Raw genomic sequence first — 27,245 nt, forward strand, 5'->3', positions numbered from 1 at the left:
TTGTTATTTAGTACAAATTATTTTGTATCAATTGGTCCCAAAGTTGGAAAGTTCAACTGGAAAGCTGTAGGTTATATTCATGGTATCGTGTATAAGTAGGAGTCTACTTAAAAACTAATTTCCTAATACAAAGACATTTTCCCCCCTTTAACATGACATTATGTAGTTTTAACAATGTCATTTAAGCAAAGAAATGGAAATTTGGGCATGTACTGTATTTATAGACCAAAATAGTCTCCCTTCCTTTATTTATTTACCTACATTAGCCTTGTAGCTCCAATGCAAAGCAGAAAATGTTGGACATTTAAACATATTTTGGCTGATGAGTTACATTTTGGGTAGATGGAACTTTGTGCAAATTTGATTTCTTGTGGAAATATTTATCTCCTGGTTAGTATATGAACTTTGGGCTGGTTTCATAAAACCAGCAGCATTTTATCACATCATAGAACTAAAGTAGGTAATAAACCTAGCCTGTACAAGCTTGATCTGTCTTACCTGAAAGCAGCCAACTAGGTTTTATATTTTGCCCGGTACTGTGTTCTATTTGGTACTACTAAGGTAAAGCATTTACTTGGGTAATGTAATCAGAAGATCTACGCAGCTACCGTATGAACGTGTATTGTGAAGAATGCGCATGAACTAATGTACTAATGCATTGCTCTAATGTGGGTGAATTCACTCATTTGGCAAATTGAAGGTCTTTTTGCTTTGTTGTATTGCTTTATATCTCAGGTGCCACACCTAAATATGTATTCCCATGAATAATATGCTTAAAATACCTAAAAATGTCATACTAATTTAAATCATATATTGCAAGTAGTGAATATTCTAATTGTACTCTTTTCAAATTTGCTTTTGTTCATCAGAAAAGAAAATGTATTGTTGAAATTATATTATGGTAAACGTGCACTGGCTGACTGGTGGCTTGGGCCTGCCTTAGCTTCTATTGATCAAAAACTCAGCCCTTGTTCTGCCTTTACCAGAGTCACTGGAAAGATCCAGAGATCGATGGTGCTCTGAGCGAGTGACCATTGCCACCTTTCCACATTTGTTGGACGTCTTCAATCCTCTCTATCTATATTGGCATGCTTTCCCAACTTTATATATTGGGACATGGAAGATGAGTTCTTTTAAGTTCCAAGGCCTTTTTCCTCCAGCAGAACAATATACATTACAAATGCTTCCTTGTGTTTTGATCAAGTTCGATCACAAAGCTGTGCAGCAACTCCCCTCAAAGTGCTCTTTCCTAGACAGCATAGGCATTGACCACAGACTAGCTATCTGTGTGTACTTTTGTATTCAACTGTAGCTTTGCAAAAACTAACCATTATAATGTAAAAGAAAGTATATGTGAAATGGATAAGTATTTAATTAATATATTTCAGCTTTGTTTATGGATTATTGTGCACATAATTGCATATGTTAAGCATACTGCCTGTTCTGAGACCTCTACAACTGTTTCAAGTCGAGTTTATTCATCAAATTGATTTTCTGAAAAGCAAGTGTACACACCATCACATGACTTCAGGGAGCTTTGAAGCTTACATGTTCATCTCTTCCCAATAAATTAGAGTCAAACGTAATCCTGCCTCTGTCTGTAAGATTTTTTTTATTAGTTTACACAATCTTTCAGTTCAGAGTTTGATCAGTTCATCAGTTTCAGAAACCTATGATGCCATTTGCATATCCCTAATCTTTCTGAATCGTGGTGTGAGATCTTTTGATCTGTAGCTAATAAAGACAATCCATTTCCAGACAAATAACACTTAAAATACACAACTGTCTTTTTTTAATAAAATGGTAAAATTAACAGGTTCTAAATGTATATGGATACAGGGATAAACCAAAGAACCCTTGAGAGACAGATTATATAAAGAATCTATAGCTCAGCATGCTCCCTCTTCTGAGCTGCAGCTATCAACTTTGGAAGCTTCTCAGTCATAAAGATGTAACGTTCAGCCTTCAGGTTCTTACCAGGCTTCTGCTCCAGGCCGATGCCCAGATACTCCACTTCAGCTCCAAACTCGGGCCATGGTGTCAGGCCTGGTCCATTTGGAGACCTGCCCATATTTATTTTGCATAAAATACCACCAGTTGTTAAATAATAATAATTATAATAATTATAATAATAATGATGAAAGACAATTGGAATCTTTGCAGCATTTTACCCACCCAGTGCGAGCAAAGTTCCCCCAGTAGGCCATCACAGTCCTACACAGTTCGTTTTCTTGCTTTGTGAATGAGGCTGTAAACAATATAACAAGCAGAATATGCTTTAAAAATGACTTTTTTTTTTTTTTGCCAATTCAATAATGATTGATCCACTGATATAAATAAAAAAGTAAGCTGTGTTAATGAGAGAATTATGTTATTGTCTGAAGCAGAAAGCATTCTTATCCCTCACTGGCCGAAAGGCCCGAAGGGGGATTATGTCGTGGCAATGTCCATCCATCCATCCTGGGAAGGGTACTCACCTTCTGAAATCAACTCCCCTCTCAATTTTTGGAGAAATTTCACGAAACTTGACAGGATTCTTTGTTATATGTCAGTAATACGCATATTGCAATTTTGTTCAATTCAGTTGCATTTTACCAGAGTTCAGAGGTGGACAGGAATGAAGTACATTTACTTGAGTACTGTACTTGAGTACATTTTGAGTATCTGTACTTTACTTGAGTATTTTTTTTGGAAACTTATGACTTTAACTTCACTACATTTGAAAGCCAAATATCGTACTTTTTACTCCACGACATTTCTGTCAAGGTCCTCGTTACTTGTTACTGTGAAGCAGCTTTGAAAGTGGATTTTTTTTTTCTTTTCCTTTCTAAAATGTGATTGGTTTTTCGAAGGTGACACTGAGACAGCCAGTCAGTAATCACTAGGGTCATGTCATGTCCATAGACTGTATCAAATCAAGTTCAATTATTTCTCTGCAGCATTATTTGAACACAATCAGTTGATGGCTGAATGAAAGGAGGCGGTTCTTCTGGGGAACGCACGCACTCATGGCTATAGCTAGAACCCATGTTTCAGTTTTCTGAAAGGAATAAAGATTCGTTTCGTTTTAAATGTTTGCTTTGTTTGCCAAGAACAAACCACATTACGGCCTTCAAAAACTCACTATCCAACCTGCGGAAGCATATTGAGGTATATAAACGTTTTACTCCAAGAGAAAGCTTGGAATGAGATTGTCTGTCTGTGTTTTTAGAGCTAGTGATAATGTTGCAATAGCTATGCAGTCTGGTTAGTCAAATTACTTTCTATGGATTTGCCCACCAAGTTGCTGTAGCCTTGTCCACAGCTAACGTTAACACATAGCTAGTTAACTTAGACACTGTTAGTTAGCATGTAAAAACAGTTACACAAACATGAATAATGTTAACTTATCTGAAGTCCTTTCAGAAATATGGTTTAGCATAATCTTGCCAAATAAACAATGTAGAAATCTTTCTTTTCTAGTAGCATTAGCTACCCAATATGATTTCAAGTTTGAAAAGAGTTTGCTAGCATGTCAGGTGGAGCTTCAATGACTAGTTAGTTTAATGTTAAACCACCATGATGCACAGCATGCGTTCATTTTGTGAATTCACATTTCTGTCTTTGGTAACGGCATTAGGTTTTGTAAACGTTGTGACAATAATACAACCATGCGTTGACAGGAAATGTACTTTTAATACTTAAGTATTTTTAAAAGCAAGTACTTTTAACTTGAGTAAAAATTTGACTGGACAACTTTCACTGGTATCAGAGTAACATTTGACCAGTGGGATCTGTACTTTGACTTAAGTAATGAAGTTGGGTACTTTGTCCACCTCTGCCAGCGTTACAGCCTTTGATTACTAAACTTGTACTTTTACAATTTCATGAGGCTGTATTAAGCACTTATAGCATAGATCTAGTTGCCAGCAGGGGAGATTGTGCTCTCTGAGCACTCTTGTTGTAATTGCAATATTGTAAAACAATACTGAAGACATCAAAACTATGAAATAACATATGGAACATATGTAATTATGCAGTAAACAAAAAAGTGTTAAAGAAATATTTCATATTTTAGATTCTTCAAAGTATCCAGCATTTACCTTGATGAAGCTTTACACACTATTGGCATTATCTTAACCAGCTTCATGAGGTCATCACCTGGAATGCTTTTCAATTAACAGGTGCCTCATCAAAAGTTAATTAGTGCAATTTCTTGCCTTCTTAATGTGTTCGAGATCAAATAATAAAAATACAGTAAATAGCCCTATTCCACAACTGAAGTAATCCATATTATATCAAGAACCGCTCAACTAAGTAAAGAGAAACGACATCCGTCATTACTTTAATACATGAAGTGTCTTAAGCCATAAAAAATAAAGAAAAAACATTGAATTAGAAGGTGTGTTTGACTGGTGCTGTATATATTTTCTCCTTACCATTTATCTTGATGTGGGCATTCGCAAAGCACAAGCCAAAAACAAATGGAATATCATCTCCATGATCACTTCTCACAAAGCTGGGCCTGGTAGCCTGTAAAATGCTGGGTGGGTGCTCGAACTCGTACAGATAAACTGAAGCACCAGCAGCTGGCAGGTAAGAATAAAATTTTGGAACTTTGAGACAATTTGAATTCAATATTCCATACATTACTGAATTATCTGGTTAATTAATATACAACCCCAATTCCAAAAAAGTTGGGACGCTGTGCAAACTATAAATAAAAACATAGTATGAAAATTGTGGAAACCCTATATTTCATTGAAAATAGTACAAATATAACATCAAATGTTGAAACTGAAAAATTTTTGTTGTTTTTTTGAAAAATATATGCTCATTTTGAATTTGATGTCAGCAACACGTTTCAGAAAAGTTGGGACGGGGTAACAAAAGACTGAAAAAGTTGTGTAATGTGAAAAAAACCCAACCAACCACCTAATTTGGTTAATTGGCAACAGGTCAGTAACATGATTGGGTATAAAAAGAGCATCCCAGAGAGGTGGAGTCTCTCAGAAGTAAAGATGGGGAGGGGTTCACTGCTCTGTGAAAGACTGCGTGGGCAAACAGTGCAACAATTTAAGAATAACATTCCTCAATGTAAAATTGCAAAGGATTTGGGGGATCACATCATCTATGGTACATAATATCGTTAAAAGATTCAGAGAATCTGGAGAAATCTCTGTATGCAAGAGACAAGGCTGAAAACTGACACTGGATGCCTGTGATCTTCAGGGCCTCAGGCGACACTGCATTAAAAGCAGACGCGTGTCTGTAGTGGAAATCACTGTATGGGCTCAGGAACACTTCAGGAACCCATCGTCTGTGAAAACAGTTCATTACTGCATCCACAAATGCAAGTTAAAACCAGATATAAACAATATCCAGAAACACCGCCACCTTCTCGGGGCCCGAGCTCTTTTACGATAGCCTGAGGCGAAATGGAAAATTGTCCCGAGGTTTGATGAATCAAAAGTAGAAATTCTTTTTAGAAATCATGGGCACCACGTCCTCCAGGCTAAAAAGGAGAGGGACCATCCGGCTTGTTATCAGTGCACAGTTCAAAAGCCAGTACCTGTGATGGTATGAGAGTGCATTAGTGCACATGACATGGGTAGCTTGTACATCTGGGAAGACAGAATTAATGCTGAATGATCTATACACGTTTCAGAGCGATATGCTGCCATCCAGACAAAATCTTTTTCAGGGAAGGCCTTCCTTCTTTCAGCAAGACAATGCCGAACCACTTTCTGCACATATTAAAACTGCATGGCTCCATAGTAAAAGAGTCCAGGTGCTAAACTGGCTTGCCTGCAGTCCAGACCTGTCGCCTATTTAAAACATTTGGTGCATTATGAAGCGCAAAATATGACATAGGAGACCCCAAACTGTTGGGCAACTGAAATTGTATATCAGGCAAGAATAGGACAACATTTCTCTTTCAAAACTACAGCAACTGGTCTCTTCAGTTCCCAAACGTCTACAGAGTGTTGTTAAAAGTAGAGGTGATGCAACACAGTGGTAAACCTGCCTCTGTCCCAACTTTTCTGAAAAGTGTTGCTGACATCAAATCCAAAATGAGTATATATTTTTCAAAAAGCAATAAAATTGGTCAGTTTCAACATTTGATATGTTGTCTTTGTACTATTTTCAATGAAATATAAGGTTTCCATGATTTGCAAATTATCGCATTGCGTTTTTATTTACAATTTACAAAGCATCCCAACTTTTTTGGAACTAGGGTTGTATACTAGATAAGGAATAAACATGACTGGGTGTGCTGTTATAAGAAAATAAATCAGTGATGGGATGGTGTGATGCAACTTGATTTAAAGCAGAGTTCCTGTTACCACTTTAAAATTGATTATTTTCCAATAATAGCACACCACAAAGTGCTTTACCCCACCTATACAACAGCAATTTGCAAACCATTATATTTTTTAATGTATTTATCCCTGTATAGTTACTTTTAATGTTGTGGAACATCCACAAAACAAGTAAAGTCCTTTAATCACTTACACTCACTAATCACATTATTAGGAACACATGTACATCTACTCATTCATGCTATTATCTCGTCTCATCTTCTTCCGCTTATCCGGGGCCGGGTCGCGGAGGCAGCAGTCTAAGCATGGAAGCCCAAACTTCCCTTTCCCCAGACACCTCGGCCAGCTCCTCGGGAAGAACACCGAGGCGTTCCCAGGCCAGCCGAGAGACATAGTCCCTCCAGCGTGTCCTGGGTCTTCCCCGGGGCCTCTTCCCGGGGGGACATGCCTGGAACACCTCCCCAGGGAGGCGTCCAGGAAGCATCCGAAAAAGATGCCCGAGCCACCTCAGCTGATTCCTCTCGATGTGGAGGAGCAGCGGCTCTACTCCGAGCTCCTCCCGAGTGACTGTGCTTCTCACCCTAAGGGAGCGCCCAGCCACCCTGTGAAGGAAACTCGTTTCGGCCGCTTGTATCCGTGATCTTGTTCTTTCGGTCATTACCCAAAGCTCATGACCATAGGTGAGAGTCGGAACGTAGATCGACCGGTAAATTGAGAGCTTCGCCTTTTGGCTCAGCTCCTTCTTCACCACGACGGACCGGTAAAGCGACCGCATCACTGCGGAGGCTGCACCGATCCGCCTGTCGATCTCACGCTCCATCCTTCCCTCACTTGTGAACAAGATCGCGAGATACTTAAACTCCTCCACTTGAGGCAGGACTTCTCCACCAACCTGGAGAGGGCAAGCCACCCTTTTCCGGTCAAGAACCATGGCCTCGGACTTGGAGGTGCTGATTCTCATCCCAGCCGCTTCACACTCGACTGCAAACTGCCCCAGTGCATGCTGAAGGTCCTGGTTTGAAGAAGCCAACAGGACAACATCATCCGCAAAAAGCAGAGATGAAATCCTGTGGTTCCCAAACAGGATTCCTTCCAGCCCCTGGCTGCGCCTAGAAATTCTGTCCATAAAAATTATGAACAGAACCGGTGACAAAGGGCAGCCCTGCCGGAGTCCAACATGCACTGGGAACAGGTCTGACTTACTGCCGGCAATGCGAACCAGACTCCTGCTCCGTTCGTACAGGGACCGGACAGCCCTTAGCAAAGAGCCCCGAACCCCATACTCGTGAAGCACCCCCCACAGAATACCACGGGGAACACGGTCGAATGCCTTCTCCAGATCCACAAAACACATGTGGACTGGTTGGGCAAACTCCCATGAACCCTCGAGCACCCTATGAAGGTTATAGAGCTGGTCCAGTGTTCCGCGACCAGGACGAAAACCGCATTGTTCCTCCTGGATCCGAGGTTCGACTATTGGTCGAATTCTCCTCTCCAGTACCCTGGAGTACACCTTCCCTGGGAGGCTGAGAAGTGTGATTCCCCTATAATTGGAGCACACTCTCCGGTCCCCTTTCTTAAAAAGAGGGACCACCACCCCAGTCTGCCACTCCAGAGGCACTGTCCCTGACCGCCACGCGATGTTGCAGAGGCGTGACAACCAAGACAGCCCCACAACATCCAGAGACTTGAGATACTCAGGGCGGATCTCATCCACCCCCGGTGCCTTGCCACCGAGGAGCTTGCAAACCACCTCAGTGACTTCGGCTTGGGTAATGGACGAGTCCACCTCTGAGTCATCAGCCTCAGTCTCCTCAGTGGAAGACATGACGGTGGGATTGAGGAGATCCTCAAAGTATTCCTTCCACCACCCGACAATGTCCCCAGTCGAGGTCAACAGCTCCCCACCCGCACTGTAAACAGTGTTGGCAGAGTACTGCTTCCCCCTCCTGAGGCGCCGGATGGTTTGCCAGAATTTCTTCGAGGCCGACCGATAGTCCTTCTCCATGGCCTCCCTGAACTCCTCCCAGTTCCGAGTTTTTGCCTCCGCAACTGCCCGAGCTGCAGCACGCCTGGCCTGCCGATACCTGTCAGCTGCCTCAGGAGTCCCGGAGGTCAACATGGCCCAATAGGACTCCTTCTTCAGCTTGACGGCATCCCTTACTTCCGGTGTCCACCACCGGGTTTGGGGATTGCCGCCACGACAGGCACCGGAGACCTTGCGGCCACAGCTCCGAACAGCTGCGTCCACAATGGAGGTAGAGAACATGGTCCACTCAGACTCCATGTCCCCCGCCTCCCTCGGAAGCTGGGAAAAGCTCTCCCGGAGGTGGGAGTTAAAGACCTCCCCAACAGAGTGCTCGGCCAGATGTTCCCAGCAGACCCTCACCATACGTTTGGGCCTGCCAGGTCTGTCCAGCTTCCTCCTCCGCCAGCGGATCCAACTCACCACCAGGTGGTGATCAGTTGACAGCTCAGCCCCTCTCTTCACCCGAGTGTCCAAGACATAGGGCCGGAGATCAGATGAAACGACTACAAAGTCGATCATCGACCTCCGACCTAAGGTGTCCTGGTGCCATGTGCACTTATGGACACCCCTATGCTCGAACATGGTGTTCGTTATGGACAAACCGTGACTAGCACAGAAGTCCAATAACAAAACACCACTCGGGTTCAGATCGGGGAGGCCGTTCCTCCCAACCACGCCCCTCCAGGTGTCACTGTCATCGCCCACGTGAGCATTGAAGTCCCCCAGTAGCACAATGGAATCCCCAGTCTGAGCACCCCTCAGTACCTCTCCCAGGGACTCCAAGAAGGCCGGATACTCTATACTGCTATTTGGCCCGTAGGCACAAACAACAGCAAGAGCCCTCTCCCCAATCCGAAGGCGCAGAGAGGCGATCCTCTCGTTCACTGGGGTAAACTCCAACACATGGCAGCTGAGCTGGGGAGCTATAAGCAAGCCCACACCAGCCCGCCGCCGCTCACCACGGGCGACTCCAGAGAAGTGGAAAGTCCAGCCCTTCTCGAGGAGCTGGGTTCCAGAGCCCAAGCTGTGCGTGGAGGTGAGCCCGACTATCTCTAGCCGGTACCTCTCAACCTCCCGCACAAGCTCAGGCTCTTTCCCCCCCAGCGAATTGACATTCCATGTCCCAACAGCCAGCTGCTGTGTCCGGGGATCAGGTCGTCGAGGCCCCTGCCTTCGACTGCCACCCAATCCACATTGCAGCAATCCCCTACTGCTACCTCTGTGGGTGGTGAACCCACAGGAGGTCGGGCCCACGTCACCTCTTCGGGCTGAGCCCGGCCGGGCCCCATGGGCAAAGGCCCGGCCACCAAGCGCTCGCATATGAGCCCCAACCCCGGGCCTGGCTCCAGGGTGGGGCCCCGGCTGCGGCATACCGGGCGATGTCACGGTCCTTGATTTTTTTCTCCATAGGGGTTTTTGGTGAACTGCTCTTGGTCTGGCCTGTCACCTAGGACCTGTCTGCCTTGGGAAACCCTGACCCTTGAATGATCCTAGGAGCTATGCTATTATCTAATCAGCCAAATGTATGGCAACACTGTGATGCATAAAATCATGCAGATATTGACCAGTAGCTTTGGGTACTGTTTACATCAACCATTAGAATGGGGGGGAAATGTGATCTTGGTTATCTTGACTGTGGCATTAGTGGTGCCAGACAGGCTGCTGATCTCCTGGGATTTCGACACAATAGTCTCTTGAGTTTACTCAGAATAGTGCAATTAAAAAAAAAAAATCAGTAAATGGCGGTTCTACGGACAGGAATGCCTTCTTGATGAGAGAGCTCAATGGAGAATGACCAGTGCTGAATTTCCCCAAAAGCATCGTAGCACAAAGATCATCATTAAATGGGAGAGCGAGCAGCACAATGAACACTGTCTCTCCTAGTTATGAGTCTCTTAACATTAAGAGGCTTTTAGGAAGCCCATCCCAGACTGGTTCAAGTTGACAGAAAGGTTACAATAACTCAGCTAACCATTCTGTACAATTGTGGTGAGCAGAAAAGCATCTCAGAAGAATGAACAACACATCAAACCTTGAGGTGGATAGGCTATAACTGCAGATGACCAGATCACGTTCTGTCAGCCAAGAACTGAAAGCTCATGCTGCAGTAGGCACTGACTCACCAATACCGGACAGTTGAAGACTGGAAAATCATAGCCTGGTCTGATGAATCTCAATTTCTGCTGAAGCACACAGATGGTGGGGTCTGAATTTGGGGCCAACAGCATGAATCCATGGACCCAACCTGCCTTGTGTCAACAGTCCAGGTAGTGGAGGTGGTGTAACGGTGTGGGGAATGTTTTCTTGGCACACTTTGGGCCTGTTAATCCCAATCAATCAATAAATGACTGCTTGAATGCCACAGCCTACTTGAATATTATTGCTGACCATGTGCATCCCTTCACGGCCACAACCTACCATCTTCTAATGGCTACTTCCAGTATGATAATGCACTATGATGCAAAACAAAAGTCGTCTCAAATTGGTTTCATAAACATGATGACTTCATTGTTCTTCAGTAGCCTTTCCAGTCACAAAATCGGAATCCAGTAGAACACCTTTGGGATGTGGTGGAACAGGAGATTCGCAGCATGAAAGTGCACCTGAAACATCGGCAGGAATTGCACGATGCAATCAAGTCAACATGGATTCGAATCTCAAATAATGTTTCCAACATCTTGTGAAATCCATTTGAGAGCGAAAGGAGGTCCTACCCAGTATTAGTATTTTATTCCTAATAAAGTGCTCAGTGAGTGTATATTATAGCAAATATAAACAGTCAATCCCTCACTAACATCTTTTCTATCTTTCTAATAAGACAAAAAAACTGCAGCTTGATACAAAGAAACTGCAAAGCATCATGTCCTCTCTCTTGAAACCCGGCAGAAAACTTCACCATATCAATGAAAAGTTTTTCTTTGTTAAATAACCCTTTTTTTTAAAAAATGTTTATTATGAGAATTAAATTTTGTGGTGGCATCTGTCATACAAGCCCTGTGGATTAGCTGTTACTATAGAAACAATAATGTACTATATTGACATATACAGACAAACATGTGCAGTGGTGCTTGAAAGTTTGTGAACCCTTTAGAATTTTCTATATTTCTGCATAAATATGACCCAAAACAACATCAGATTTTCACACAAGTCCTAAAAGTAGATAAAGAGAACCCAGTTAAACAAACGAGACAAAAAATATTATACTTGGTCATTTATTTATTGAGGAAAATGATCCAATATTACATATCTGTGAGTGGCAAAAGTATGTGAACCTCTAGGATTAGCAGTTAATTTGAAGGTGAAATTAGAGTCAGGTGTTTTCAATCAATGGGATGACAATCAGGTGTGAGTGGGCACCCTGTTTTATTTAAAGAACAGGGATCTATCAAAGTCTGATCTTCACAACACGTGTTTGTGGAAGTGTATCATGGCACGAACAAAGGAGATTTCTGAGGACCTCAGAAAAAGCGTTGTTGATGCTCATCAGGCTGGAAAAGGTTACAAAACCATCTGTAAAGAGTTTGGACTCCACCAATCCACAGTCAGACAGATTGTGTACAAATGGAGGAAATTCAAGACCATTGTTCCCCTCCCCAGGAGTGGTCGACCAACAAAGCACTCCAAAAGCAAGACGTGTAATAGTTGGCGAGGTCACAAAGGACCCCAGGGTAACTTCTAAGCAACCGAAGGCCTCTCTCACATTGGCTAATGTTAATGTTCATGAGTCCACCATTAGGAGAACACTGAACAACAATGGTGTGCATGGCAGGGTTGCAAGGAGAAAGCCACTGCTCTCCAAAAAAAACATTGCTGCTCATCTGCAGTTTGCTAAAGATCACGTGGACAAGCCAGAAGGCTATTGGAAAAATGTTTTGTGGATGGATGAAACCAAAATAGAACTTTTTGGTTTCAATGAGAAGCATTATGTTTGGAGAAAGGAAAACTGTCATGATCTGCCCCGGACTTCCACGCCGGAGATTTACTATCTCCCAGTTCAGCGCAATCCGGATCTGGGATGGGACTTCCATCTTGCCGGCATTCACTTCCTGGTCTGCTCTGCTGTGTATAAATAGGCCGTTCTCAGAAGGGGACTTTGCCAGAACGCCTTGTCTGTTTATGTCGTCTGTGTCATTTTTTGCTTCCTGGATTTTTGCTCTCTGTTTTGCTTAGTCTTAGCCACAGTTTTTTGCACTCACGTTTTGTCAGTTTTTTCATATTTTTTTGCACTATGTTTTTTGTCTCCAGTTTTTGTCAGAACTATTTTTCATGTTTTTTCATATTAGCACTTTGTCTTTGTTTACCTCGTTGTTGTCTGGATTATTTTTGCTATTTTTGTTCATTGACTCTTTTTGGACTTTAAATCATTTGTTATTCCTTGGATTTTCTGGTTTATGTTTTGCTATTGGATCCTAACTCACCACATCTCACCACCCTTAACAGTAACACTGCATTCCAGCATAAGAACCTTATCCCATCTGTGAAACATGGTGGTGGTAGTATTATGGTTTGGGCCTGTTTTGCTGCATCTGGGCCAGGATGGCTTGCTATCATTGATGGAACAATGAATTCTGAATTATACCAGCGAATTCTAAAGGAAAATGTCAGGACATCTGTCCATGAACTGAATCTTTGTTTCAATGTTTTGGAATGGCCAAGTCAAAAGAAAGAAAGCACAACTTTATTCATCACACACTTGTGAAATTTCCTCTCTGCATTTAACCCATCTGAAGCAGTGAACACACACATGTGAGCAATGAGCACACACACTCAGAGCAGTGGGCAGCCATGCTAACAGCGCCCGAGGAGCAGTTGGGAGTTAGATGCCTCACTCAAGGGCACCTCAGCCCAAGGCCGTCCCATATTAACCTAACCACATGTCTTTAGACTGTGGGGGGAAACCGGAGCACCCGGAGGAAACCCATGCAGACACGGGGAGAACATGCAAACTCCACACAGAAAGGCCCTCGCCGGCCACTGGGTTCGAACCCAGAACCTTCTTGCTGTGAGGTGACCGTGCTAACCACGACACCAACGTGCTGCCCAAGTCCTGACCTTAATCCAATTGAAATGTTGTGGAAGGACCTGAAGCGAGCAGTTCATGTGAGGAAACCCACCAACATCCCAGAGTTGAAGCTGTTCTGTACGGAGGAATGGGCTAAAATTCCTCCAGGTCGGTGTGCAGGACTGATCAACAGTTACCGGAAATGTTTAGTTGCAGTTATTGCTGCACAAGGGGGTCACACCAGATACTGAAAGCAAAGGTTCACATACTTTTGCCACTCACAGATATGTAATATTGGATGATTTTCGTCAATAAATAAATGACCAAGTATAATATTTTTGTCTCATTTGTTTAACTGGGTTCTCTTTATCTACTTTTAGGACTTGTGTGAAAATCTGATGATGTTTTAGGTCGTATTTATGCAGAAATACAGAAGATTCTAAAGGGTTCACAAACTTTCAAGCACCACTGTAGATATACAAAATATGCATTTGCACCTTTATGGGCTTTAGCCAGTGACAGAGCTGGAATGTTAAAAATCACATCTCCCATTATCTCTCTGTAACCATCACGAAGTTTGACTGGGTCTGCAGAAGAGCCCAGGTACTCCTCTAGCATCAGTTCACTAATCCACTCAGAATCGGACTTAACAGGAAAGAAGGAAGCAAAGCATTAGCATAATAAATTCTTAGGTGTGATGCTGCACATTTGTTAATTTATTGTGTTCTTACTTCAGGATTAAAAGCAGCCATTGCTGAAAGTACTTGCTCTTTATCCATACCATCGCTCCACCCTGAAGGTGCAAGGTACTGTGGGAACAGAGCATCACTGTATCCTCACTTCAATGTTAAGTATTATTTCAATATCCTCATAAGAGTAACACAAAGATTAGAGCCCATAATGCTTTTCATGATTATACTCCTACTATTATAGGGCATGCATTTTTGCATAATGAACTAATTTCAGACGGAAGATTGAAAATAGCTAAAGGAACATGCTAAACTGTAAGGTCTATCTATAGAATACACACTGCAGGATTTACTCACATGAGGCAGCAACCAACCAAATTCATCATTGGTCACACCAGTCATGAGCGGTATTTTATGGAACTCCTGGTTCTCAAGGAGTTCCTCCACAGGCTTGGGAAGAAATGTCTTATCTACTGTCACTACAAATTGTAGAAACATGTTCTGCAACACATTGAGAGATGATTTTCAGTGCCTTTTTATTTATAAAGATTTTTTTTCTGTGGAAATTTTCACAAAGACAACTAGTTACATCCTTTATTTCTTCTTTTTTCTTTGGATCAAATTAAGCTCTCCAAATTGCTCACCTCTTTTGAAAGTGTTATCACATCCTCTTTCGGCCAGTGCTTAACGCACTCAACAATTTTTTGTGTGCTACCGAAGTCACAACCCGAGATGTTAGCCACTAGCTAAAATGATACACAAATAAATGTCAGTAGGTGCCAGAATAATAGCATAGATTATAAAAAGGAATTAGGACTCCATTTAACCTGGGCTGTTGGTAAAGGATTTCCCACAATGCCTTTCATTGTTGCAGTGCCACTTTCTGCAATTGCACGATGGAACAGTCCAGTCGACAGTGGCGAGAGAAGCTTGAACACAAACACAGACATACAGCACAAATTCAGTCCCTTGTAGGATAGTGAATAACGGATAATGGAAACTTAATTTCACAACTATTTGAACTCAACAACAAGCAAAATTACTGAATTACAGAGAAGCTCCTTTTTATCTGCTTACAGTAGCAGTAGCTCATGATAAGATATACCTGGATAGGCATACAAACGTACTACTATCCATCCATCCATTATCTGTAGCCGCTTATCCTATGCAGGGTCGAGGGCGAACTGGAGCCTATCCCATCTGACTATGGGTGAGAGGCGGGGTACACCCTGGACAAGTCACCAGATCATCGCAGGGTTGACACACAGAGACAAACCACCATTCACACTCACATTCACACCTATGGTCAATTTAGAGCCACCAATTAACCTAACCTGCATGTCTTTGGACTGTGGGGGAAACCGGAGCACCCGGAGGAAACCCACACGGACACGGGGAGAACATGCAAACTCCACACAGAAAGGCCCCTGTTGGCCACTGGGCTTGAACCCAGAACCTTCTTGCTGTGAGGCGACGGTGCTAACCACTACACCACCGTGCTACCTACTACTATCCTGTCCTCTAAATAATGAGGCCCGATTCCAAATAATCTTAGATCTTTGACGGAAATAAGGTTTGTACAAAGTGTACTGGGTGTATGCCTTGAAAACTGATTTGTCATGGTATGCATGTACATATCATTTCCTCACCAGCATAGACACACTGATTCCTCCTGCAGATTCTCCGAAAATGGTGACCGATCCAGGATCACCTCCAAAGTTGTGGATGTTTTCTTGAACCCACTGAAGAGCCGCCACCTGATCCAAAAGGCCGTAGTTTCCTGGTGCATGTTCATCCCCTGTACTTGAATGGAAAATCAATGAATGTACACACAACACATATGGATAGCGAAAGTGGCATTACGTACACCTTACTTATTAATGTGTAATAAACTGGTTATTGTGTCAGTATCATGTTTTATACCACTGACTGCTGATTGTCTTTTTTTTTTAAATATTTGAACGGAATAAATTGCAGTAGAATGAACACTGTAGAATAGCAATGGATTTTAGAAAAAGGAATTGATATAAGGATAAAAGGATTAAAGAAATAGTTTCTAATGTTTAAAGCATGTTCTAGATCTATAATATGGCCATTTCCATCCATTATCTGTAGCCGCTTATCCTGTTCTACAGGGCCGCAGGCAAGCTGGAGCCTGTCCCAGCTGACTATGGGTGAGAGGCGGGGTACACCCTGGACAAGTCGCCAGGTCATTGCAGGGCTAACACATAGACAAAACCATTCACACCTACGGTCAATTTAGAGACACCAATTAGCCTAACCTGCATGCCTTTAGACTGTGGGGGGAACTGGAGCACCCGGGGGAAACCCACGCGGAGAACATGCAAACTCCACACAGAAAAGGCCCTCATCGGCCACTGGGCTTGAACCCAGGACCTTCTTGCTGTGAGGCGACAGTGCTAACCACTATGCCACCATGCCACCCCATGGCCATTTCAAAGATACCTAATCATTAATAGCTTGAGTATATGAACAGGGTTCCCACTTTAACTCAAATGTCAAGTGTCCCTGACTTTTCCCCGACATTCACTGACTAAAAAGCTGAATTTCCATGAGCTATGATGAACAGAAAAACAGGTTACCTTAATGCTGAGCAGAAAAAAGCCACAGTATTTTAAACCCATCAATTGATGAGCTTTATTTACTAATTCATAGATGTCTTCAGTACAAAAATTAGCTTTCACTGCTTAAACCTAGTGAAATACTGCATGGAAAATATTGCCATTTTGACAAAATGACAACTAAAATTTAAACATACTACAAACAAGATTAACTGATATTCCATGACTTGGCCCAAAATATGATCAAATCCCCTGACTTTCCATGTCTGGAACAGACTTTTTAAAATTCCATGATATTCCAGAAATTCCATGACCTGTGGGAACCCTGTATGAATTTTTCAATCAGTGTTATGACACATCATGTAGCCTGCCATGTCAGACATTTACAGTAAAATTGAGTCAAGATGAAATTTTAAAGGTGAAGATTAAAGTTTAAAAGGTGAGGTTTGTAATGAATAAAATATAACAATTGTATCATTTCAAACAGATCTTAGATAAATACCATCCATCTGTTATCTATAACTGCTTATCTCGTGCAGGGTCGCGGGCAAGCTGGAGCCTATCCCAGCTGACTATGGGCGAGAGGCGGGGTACACCCTGGACAAGTCACCAGATCATCACAGGGCTGACACATAGATGGGGTTTACATTAGACCGTATCAGCGGATCATCAGATTAACGTTTTTAAAAACGATTAGCGTGCACACAGCAACGCCAATACACGATTCGCGTGCACACAGCAACGCCAATACACGGATACGCTAATCACATGACTAATTAGACGGCACGCAAGTTGAAATGTGTAATGTGTAAATTTCTCCTCAGGGGCTCGGCTCCGCAGGCATCCTGCGCTCCAAATCACTCCGCCCTGAACAGCGAGTGCCCTCTGGAGGGTGCGCACTCCGGCCCTGCGCAGCTCACAGAGCACGCGAGTGAAGCACACGAGCAGTGATTCGGGACTGAGCCGCTGTGTGTGTGATCCCAGTGCATATCGGGCATGCGCAAGTCACTTACCACTTGCAGGTGGAAGGATGGCAAGCCTAAAGACAATCATAACTACACAATGGGCAGTATTTGCATCAGTATTTGCAGTATTTTCATACTTTTATACTCTTTAATGAAAGGTGATACAAGGCGGAAGTCCGCGCCGTTTTTCAGCAGTCGCGTCACATGACCAACGCCAGCGAATCAGGAAGGTGGATGTCACAGTGACGTTGTCCAATGACGACGTCAGCTAGAGCTCAGCACAGCGTATCCGCGTATCCTCAATGTTTACACAGCACCGGACCAGACACGAACTGGGTTGAATACGTGGGCCCTGGCGGATTCCCGTTTCCTGGCGTTTTAATGTGAACGGACAGTGCATCCGCGAAGGAAACGAGACAGATACGGTCTAATGTAAACTTGGCCATAGAGACAAACAACCATTCACACTCACATTCACACCTACGGTCAATTTAGAGTCACCAGTTAACCTAACCTGCATGTCTTTGGACTGTGGGGGAAACCGGAGCACCCGGAGGAAACCCACGCAGACACGGGGAGAACATGCAAACTCCACACAGAAAGGCCCTCGTCAGCCACTGGGCTCGAACCCAGAACCTTCTTGCTGTGAGGTGACAGCGCTAACCACTACACCACCGTGCTGTCCTTAGATAAATACTGATTTCTAATATTTCCATGCAGTGGACCTGGAACCATTCTTCATTTCAAGCTTGGAATTACAATTTAAAAGCCCAATAATTAGTTCCACCATAAAGCTAAGCCTTGTTTCCCTAAAATGCAGCCCACCAGACATATGTACTTTTAACAGCGGGGTCAGTTGGCAGGAAGAATAGATTTGTTTTTGTTGTAACTGCAATTCACCTACAGGCTCTAAAACTGATGAGCTGCTTCTCTGAATTTGATGAAGTAGTTTACTATTTCTGCATCACAGAATTACCTGAAGAATCCGAATAGACCCAGCCTGTACTGGATAAGTACAACAACTACATTCTGGTAGGCAGACAAAACTGATCCATCGAAGATTGATGCGGAACCGATGCTCAGTCCTCCGCCATGAATCCAAACCATGACCTGTGGAACACAGATGGTAATTGTAGATTTTGTACAGTGTAGCAATGACTAGGCAAATTTCACCAACTGTTCAAAGTACAGAAGATAGTTAGTTTACTCTGGTTTATCAGGCACAGACAAGTGTGCTTTAACCAGGATCAGATATTACTGATAAATATGTGAAAGGTGAACAGTGGTCTATGGCTTACAGGTAGTTTGGCATTGTCACCAGGTTTTGCTGGAGTGTAGATATTAAGGTACAGACAGTCTTCTGACACTTCTGGAATTTCCATAATCATTGAGAAACTGCTACAGAGCTCAAAAATGAAGTCCCTGTTTTGTATACACCTGCAAACATCAACAGCATATGCTTTGAAATGGAACAAATTCACACAGCACCCAGTGGTTCATTTCATGGGTTTGCAAATTACATAATCCACTTCATTTATGAACATATAATGCATTTTGGGCTAATTTATTGCAGTGGTTCTGGGAACACAGTGGGGCCCATGACACGTGACTATGGGCCTGTGATTTTTCAAATTTAGTACAATTATGCAAATTATTAATATAGACATAGTCATAGTTTTTAGCCTGTTTGATTGGTCACTTGAATTGAACGGGTTTAATAAAAAATAAATAAAAAATAAAAAAAACCTAGTAGGAGTATAAAAAATGTCAACTTGGACCAAATGTGTTCTGTTGGTGGAAAATTCAGGAATTCCGGCAGCTCAAATAAATACTGTTTAATAATTGCATCCATACTGAGGTGATACATGGACCTTATAATTTTACATTTAAAGAGGTCCCTGGCTACAAAGTTTTGAGAACTCTTATTTAAAGGTAGACTGACTTTTAGATTTTTCAGGTTTAGGTCATAAAAATAATTTTCCCTGACACCCAATTATTTTTGTTTAGTGGACCGAAAGCTACTGAATTCGAATCACAGACTTCCAATTTTATTAGTTTTTTTTAAAAAATAGAACAATTAATAAATGTAGGGCCACATGGCCTTAAATTCTCCGCTATTATTTCTTGCTTCACCGTGACGCAACACAAGAAACTACGTCATGCATCACATGGTGGGCTTTCCCTGTTCACACAAGGCATTATGGGATACAATTTTGAAACAGGAAAGGAAAATGGAGGACGCAAATGAAACATGAAAGACCGACTACAGTAACAGAAAGCGAAAAGAAAAGACATTATGCTGTGAAGGAAAGGAAATGCAGGACCAAAGTAATAAATATCGGCGGTCAGCGAGCACCTCAGTGTGATCAGCTGTTAGTTTAGCGACAGAAAGACAGAATCAGTGCACGGTCAAGGTAAACTTGTAGATGGCAGTAATGCAACACTGTGGATGCCAGCTGCTGTAAAACCCAAAAGAAGATGATGATGGGGGTTACTATGGTTAGCTGGAATGTAAAGGGATTAGGACATCCTATTAAACGAGCGAAGGTTTTCACTCATTTAAGATCTTTATCCTCCGACTTAATGTTTTTACAGGAAACTCATATTAGACCGTCTGAGCAGTCTCGTTTAAGGTGCAACTGGGCAGGACATATGTTTCAATCTACATTTTCTAGCAAGGCACGAGGGGTAGCCATTATATTAAAAAGAATATTCCTTTTCAACATGTAAAAACTATCAGTGATGATAGTGGCAGATTTCTAATTGTAACTGGACAACTTTACTCTATGCATGTCACTCTGGTTAATATCTATGGTCCAAATGTTGACGATGCAGGCTTCTTACGTAAAATATTTGATAAACTGCCAGATCTCTCAAATACTAATTTGATTATTGCTGGAGACTTTAATGTGATTTTAGACTGGCATCTGGACAGATCTTCAAAAAAACAATCAAGTCCTTCAAATGCATCAGTCACTTTAAACAACCTAATCTCCTCATCCAACATTGTAGACATTTGGCAATTGCAACACCCAACAGATAGAGTATTCCTTTTTTTCCAATTTGCATAACTCATATTCACGAATTGACTTTTTTCTATTAGACTCTAAGCTCCTATCAAATGTGCTGGACACCAAATACCATAACATTGTCATCTCAGATCATGCTCCAGTTAGTGTTAACTTAGACTTTAACCAACAAAAACTGCAAACGACTTGGAGGCTCCGTCCTTATTTAATTAATGATGCAGATTTCTGTAAATACTTGTCAGGTAAAATTGACGAATTCCTAGAAACGAACGACACCTCCGATACTTCAGATTCAAACTTGTGGGAAACGTTTAAAGTCGTCATGAGGGGTCATACTATTTCTTACGAGGCACCATTAAAAAAATCAGGAAACTCAAGATTGGTTGAAATAGATAGCAAGTTATCTCAGCTGGAGACAATATAAACAAAGTAACAATAATCAAATACTGCAGGAAATTATTAATCTTAAATATGAGTACAATACAATCTTAACAAAACAAGTCAGTGATCAACTGTCCCATCTGCGGACACGTTATTTTGAACTTGGAGACAAACCACACACGCTGCTAGCCCATCAACTTAGGGGGCAGCAAAATAGTAGGGCTATACTTAGAATTAGATCTGGTGCTGGAGATATACTCACCCACCCAAAACCAATAAATAAGCGTTTTGTGGAGTTTTATCAAGATTTATACAAGTCAAAAGCAAGGGGTGATGTGGATTCTTGGCTTAAAAATGTTCCCCTTCCTAAACTAGATGATGCCTCATGGGAGGCTTTGAATGCAACAGTAACTATAAACGAAGTGACAGATTCTATCCAATCTTTTACTAATGGAAAGGCCCCTGGGCCAGACGGTTTTGGACCAGAGTTCTATAAAAAATTTTCTCGGCAGATATCTCCACTTCTGCTCAGGATGCTGTCCCACTCCACTGAGATAGGAAAACTACCATCAACATTATATAATGCGGACATTGCTCTCATACTTAAACCGGATAGAGATGACACAAACCCGGCCTCTTACCATCCAATTTCTATGCTCAATATGGATTTTAAGATTTTTACTAAAATATTAGCCAACAGAGCCCTGTGATGACCTGGCGACTTGTCCAGGGTGTACCCCGCCTTTCGCCCGTAGTCAGCTGGGATAGGCTCCAGCTTGCCTGCGACCCTGTAGAACAGGATAAAGCGGCTAGAGATAATGAGATGAGATGAGAGATATTACCAACAGACTAAACCAGTATATTGAATCCCTTATTCACAGAGACCAGACAGGGTTTATTCCAAACAGATATTCCTTTTTCAATACAAGATGACTAATAATAAATATCATGTATTACAAATTTGCTAAAGGTTCAAAACAGGCCATTTTATGTTTAGACGCTGAAAAGGCATTTGACCAGGTGGAGTGGGGGTACCTGTTTGAAGTGATGGAATAATTTGGTCTGGGAGGCACTTTTGTCTCCTGGATATGGATGGCCTATCTTAATCCATCTGCTTCTATTGTCACTAATCAAAACAGATCACATCCCTTTCCGCTCGAGAGGGGCACCCGTCAGGGGTGTCCCCTCTCACCGTTACTTTTTGCGCTAGCCATTGAGCCACTGGCAATTAGTATAAGGGAAAATAAGCTCATTAAACCTATCATTATTGGTGGTATCAGTCACAAAATATCACTCTACATAGATGACATTGCTATTTTTTTGACAGACCCCGAACAATCTGTCCAGTATTTGCTTGATCTGATAAATGAGTTTGGTATGGTTTCGGGATACACCATAAACTGGCAAAAAAGCGACCTTCTGTCACTCACAACTGATTTAGACCCCTCATTCGTGACCTCAACTCAGTTGAACATTGCAAACATCAGTGTTAAATACCTAGGTGTTAAACTCACTAAAAAACCAGAGTTACTTTTTAAATATAACTTCATGTTGAGATTAGACGCCCTGAAAAAGAATATTGAAAAATGGAGAACATTGCCTCGGTCATTGATAGGCCATATAAATACAATTAAAATGGTCTCTTTGCCAAGATTCCTTTATTTGTTTCAAAACATCCCAATTTTTATCCCAATGTCCTTTTTCAAAATGATTGACTCTGTGATTTTACCATTTATCTGGGGATATAAGGCACGCAGAATCTCTAAACAACATCTTCAAAAGCCAAAGGAATTTGGAGGCCTAGGCCTACCATGTTTCCTACATTCCTACAGTCGGAGTTTTATCGCCCCACTCCTGTGAAGGACGGCCCCATGAGGACAGTTGAGGGTTATACCTGTTAAAACTGTTAATATTATAGTCAGGCTGTCTGTTGTTGCCCAAATGAGGATGGGTTCCCTTTTGAGTCTGGTTCCTCTCGAGGTTTCTTCCTCATGTCGTCTGAGGGAGTTTTTCCTTGCCACCGTCGCCACAGGCTTGCTCATTGGGGATAGATTAGGGATAAAATTAGCTCATGTTTTAAGTCGTTCAAATTCTGTAAAGCTGCTTTGCGACAATGTTTATTGTTAAAAGTGCTGTACAAATAAACTTGATTTGATTTGAAACTTGATTATTACTGGGCCGCTAATAGCAGAGCGATGGTATATTGGCAACTGGCTAATAATCCTGATCCACGGACTGAGATACCATCCTGGTTAGCAATAGAACAAAGTCTACCCCAAAAAACCTCCCTCAGGGCAATTCTCTTTTCATCACCAAGGCTGAGAGCCTCTTGTAAGGGAGAGCATTACACGATATCTAATGCTCAAAAAATTTGGATGCAGATCAGAAAATTTTGTGATCTTCCAAAGACATCAGTGCACGCCCCATATGGCATAATCATGCCTTTCTCTCTTCAAACACAGATGCAGTTTTTAAGGAATGGAGTAGGAAAGGAATAGGGTCCATTAAAGATCTCTATGTTAATAAACACCTATGTTCATTTGAATTATTACAAAAAAAAAAAACCTGCCAAAATCAAACTTCTTTAGGTATTTACAGTTACGTCATTACATAAGACAAAATATTTCATCATCTGACTCCCTGCCAGAAGAAAATGCTATTTTTAAGCTCTTACTTAGCCCACCCGAAGCGAAAGGTTTGATTTCAAAATTGGTTTGTACTTTCTCTCACAAACTTGCAGAACCTGCTGTTAAATTTAAACAAATGTGGGAGGCTGATCTTAACATCACGATTCAAGATGAAATATGGAAACAAGCTTTAAATGACATTCACCATTGCTCAGTTAATGCTAGGTTACAGTTGATTCAATTTAAGGTCATACACAGGTTACACTATTCAAAGGTTAAGCTGCATAAAATCTTTCCCCAAACTTCCCCCCGTGTGAAAGGTGCAAGAAATCAGATAGCACACTTGCACACCAATTTTGGCTGTGCCCTGAGATTCAGAATTTCTAGTGTTCGATTTTCAGATGGTATTCCCATGCACTTAAAGTAAATCTGGACCCTGACCCTGAAACCGCTGTACTTGGCATCTCTAACACTTTGGACAACATGGGTCGAAATGTTAGTACGGTGGTGGCTTATGGTATGGTCATAGCAAAGAGATGCATTTTGAAAGTGTGGAAATCTGACTCACCACCTAAGTTTGAAGCCTGGCTGAGGGAGCTGGTAGGAGTCCTCCACATTGAAAAACTGAGATAGGAGATATCTGACAACTTACAGAAATTCTATGGTGTATGGAGACCTATCCTGGAGTACTTGAACCTGTAGTTAACCCCCCTAAAGAGTACCTATTCTGGCATATTTGATGCACTTAAGTGATCATTCAACTCTGACATTATATTAAGCCTCTTTGCGCGTTCTTTGTTTTGACATGTTATGGTTTGTGTCAAGTTGTTATTATTTTTATGTGTATTGAGTATTTTGTTTTGGTATGTTATGGTTTGTGTCTAGTTTTTATTTTTTTATTTATTATTAGTATTTTTTTTTTTTTTGTGTGTGTGTATATTCCTTGTTACTTTGAAAATTGACAAAAATATATTTAAAAAAAAGAAGAAGATGACAACGCCAAAAGGTAAACCTGCGCATGCGCACACCGGACTTTCCCGTCTGCTTGACTGCACAAAGCGAGTGATTTCATGCACATTATTTGCTAGGGAATCCCCTCAAATTAAATAACTTCCCAGCCACAGAATGGCCTGTTTTTTTTTTAGATATTACAGAAATAAACATATATCACAATGACCAAATTTCAGAGGGAACTAAATTTCAACGACTTTATGAAATCGAAAGGCCGTCTAGATTTAATGAATACTGACTGAAGCATAAATGATGGCACATGAGCCAAAGCAAGTTGTTGGACAGTCATATGAAAAAATTAATAATAATAATACCACTTTCACATGTCCTTACTTGGAATGAAACTAATGGGAATAAAAATTCTCACATGTATGGCTGTTTTGTGGCATCTCTTACTCCTTCCCATTGTTCTGCAGGTTGGGGTGCAGTGAATCTTAAAGGTCCCACTGGTGGCTTTGCGAATGGCACACCCAAGTAGCTGTAGACAACTGTGCTCTTCCCTATAGCTATCACAGGCTCACCTTTTAGAGCTCCATATTTAGTCTGCACAACTGGGCCTGTTAAAAATGCCAGGCAGGAAAATTTAGGATACATGATAAAGTAACCAAAAGTGAAAACTTGAAAAAGGCTTTGGCAAACTGTGATTTTAAACCATTAGAGCTGCTGTACCATCTTTTTTCTCACGCCTTAACCATGGTAGAGTCTGGGCTATAAATTCATAGTGCTTTTGCTTCAAGTTCTTTCCAGGCTTCTGCTCCAGGCCAATGCCCAGATACTCAGCTTCAGCTCCAAACTCCGGCCATGGGGTTAGACCTGGTCCATTCGGAGACCTGTGCACGGTCAGACACAGAGAAAATTGGGTAAGTAATAACTGCATCTTTAGGATAAAATGTTTTCTTTTGCCAAAAGTGAAGGCTTTCAACTAAACATGTACTTTGTGACCACAGAACATAACTTTATACTTTGATAAACCGTTAAGTAGCAACAACTAATTATTTAGTTAAATTCAGTTAAAAAAATATAAGGCCATTACTCCACTGATGTGATTTAGCCTTTTATGTGTAACATCGGCGGCACGGTGGTGAAGTGGTTAGCGCTGTCGCCTCACAGCAAGAAGGTCCAGGTTCGAGGCCGGCGAGGGCCTTTCTATGCGGAGTTTGCATGTTGTCCGCGTGGGTTTCCTCCGGGTGCTCCGGTTTCCCCCACAGTCCAAAGACATGCAGGTTAGGTAACTGGTGACTCTAAATTGACTGTGAATGTGAATCTATGTGTCAGCCCTGTGATGACCTGGTGACTTGTCCAGGGTGTACCCTGCCTTTCGCCCGTAGTCAGCTGGGATAGGCTCCAGCTTGCCTGTGACCCTGTAGAACAGGATAAAACGGCTAGAAATAATGAAATGAGATGTGTAACATCCACATCTGCCCTACAGATCTAGGGCTTCTCATTTAAGAGATGGTAGACAAGGAATTTACCCACCCAGTGCGAGCAAAGTTCCCCCAGTAGGCCATTACAGTTCTACATAGTTTATTTTCTTCCTCTGTGAACTGACCTGACCAACAGAAAGAGAGAGATCTGAACTCATTTCAGGTCTTGAAAATTGCATGAATGCATGGTTGTTTAAAAAAAAAAGTCACTATTATTTTCAACTCACCATCTATCTTGAGGTGACCATTTAAAAAACATGCACCAAAAACAAAGCCGAGATCATCTGCATGCTCACTTCCTAGAAAGCTCGGCCTCTTTTTCTGGAGCTCATTGAAAGTGTGCTGGAATTCATACATGTAAACTGGTGCTCCAGATTCTAGCAATTAAAAAGATTAATTAAACAAATTTCAAATGTTTGCAAATTGTTAAGTAATGCACTTTACCTTTGTGATGTTTTGCTACTTTAAGAGCAGGAATATTAAACCAAACGTCTCCATACATCTCTCTGAAACCCTCTCGGATTTTAACTCGATCGTGCGTGGTTCCCAGGTACTCATGCATCACTATTTCATGAAGCCATTTATCACTAGGCTGAAGGAAATACATAACAGAGAAATTAGTACATGCAATACAGTACCAGTCAAAAGTTTGTACACCCCTACTTATTCATAGGTTTTTCTGTATTTCGACTATTTTCGACATTGTAGAACAACACTGAAGACATCAACACTATGAAATACATATGGGACATGTATGAAATTATGTGGTTAAAAAAAGTGTTAAAAAAAACCTAAATATGTTTCATAGTTTAGATTCTTCAAAGCAGCCACTGTTTACCTTGATGACGCTTTGCACACTATTGGCATTATCTTAACCAGCTTCATGAGGTTGTCACCTGGAATGCTTTTCAATTAACAGGTGCCTCATCGAAAGTTAATTCGTGCAATTTCTTGCCTTTTTAATGCATCTGAGATCAAACAGTAAATAGTAAATAATAAAAATATAGTAAATATCCCTGTTCCACAACTGTTGTAATCCATATTGACAAGAACTGCTCACCTAAGTAAAGAGAAACAACATCCATCATTACTTTAAGACATGAAGTGTCTTTTAATTAATAAAGATAAAGAAAAACCATTGAATTAGAAGGTGTCCAAACTTTTGACCTTTCTAAGAACTTAATCCTGTTTGAAACAATTCCAA

The 27,245-nt window shown here is 41.7% G+C and overlaps 1 protein-coding gene across 1 annotated transcript in view; it reads right to left on the reverse strand.

The window, feature by feature from the left end:
• Positions 1-1,456: 1,456 nt before the first annotated feature.
• Positions 1,457-27,245, reverse strand: part of ces2b (carboxylesterase 2b) — a 54,660-nt gene continuing 28,871 nt past the window's right edge. Inside the window, exons 11-26 of the mRNA XM_060915021.1 lie at positions 26,486-26,633; positions 26,269-26,418; positions 26,094-26,166; positions 25,287-25,447; positions 24,985-25,174; positions 18,868-19,006; positions 18,546-18,679; positions 15,672-15,825; positions 14,850-14,951; positions 14,667-14,768; positions 14,380-14,523; positions 14,065-14,142; positions 13,831-13,978; positions 4,419-4,568; positions 2,176-2,248; positions 1,457-2,063 (exon numbers count right to left, since the gene is read on the reverse strand). Of these exons, the coding sequence (XP_060771004.1) occupies positions 1,883-2,063; positions 2,176-2,248; positions 4,419-4,568; positions 13,831-13,978; positions 14,065-14,142; positions 14,380-14,523; positions 14,667-14,768; positions 14,850-14,951; positions 15,672-15,825; positions 18,546-18,679; positions 18,868-19,006; positions 24,985-25,174; positions 25,287-25,447; positions 26,094-26,166; positions 26,269-26,418; positions 26,486-26,633 (2,127 nt within the window). The 3' untranslated portion in view covers positions 1,457-1,882. The remainder of the gene's footprint in view (positions 2,064-2,175; positions 2,249-4,418; positions 4,569-13,830; positions 13,979-14,064; positions 14,143-14,379; positions 14,524-14,666; positions 14,769-14,849; positions 14,952-15,671; positions 15,826-18,545; positions 18,680-18,867; positions 19,007-24,984; positions 25,175-25,286; positions 25,448-26,093; positions 26,167-26,268; positions 26,419-26,485; positions 26,634-27,245) is intronic.

Source organism: Neoarius graeffei, chromosome 2, assembly GCF_027579695.1.
Source record: "Neoarius graeffei isolate fNeoGra1 chromosome 2, fNeoGra1.pri, whole genome shotgun sequence".
Taxonomy (NCBI): Eukaryota; Metazoa; Chordata; class Actinopteri; order Siluriformes; family Ariidae; genus Neoarius; species Neoarius graeffei.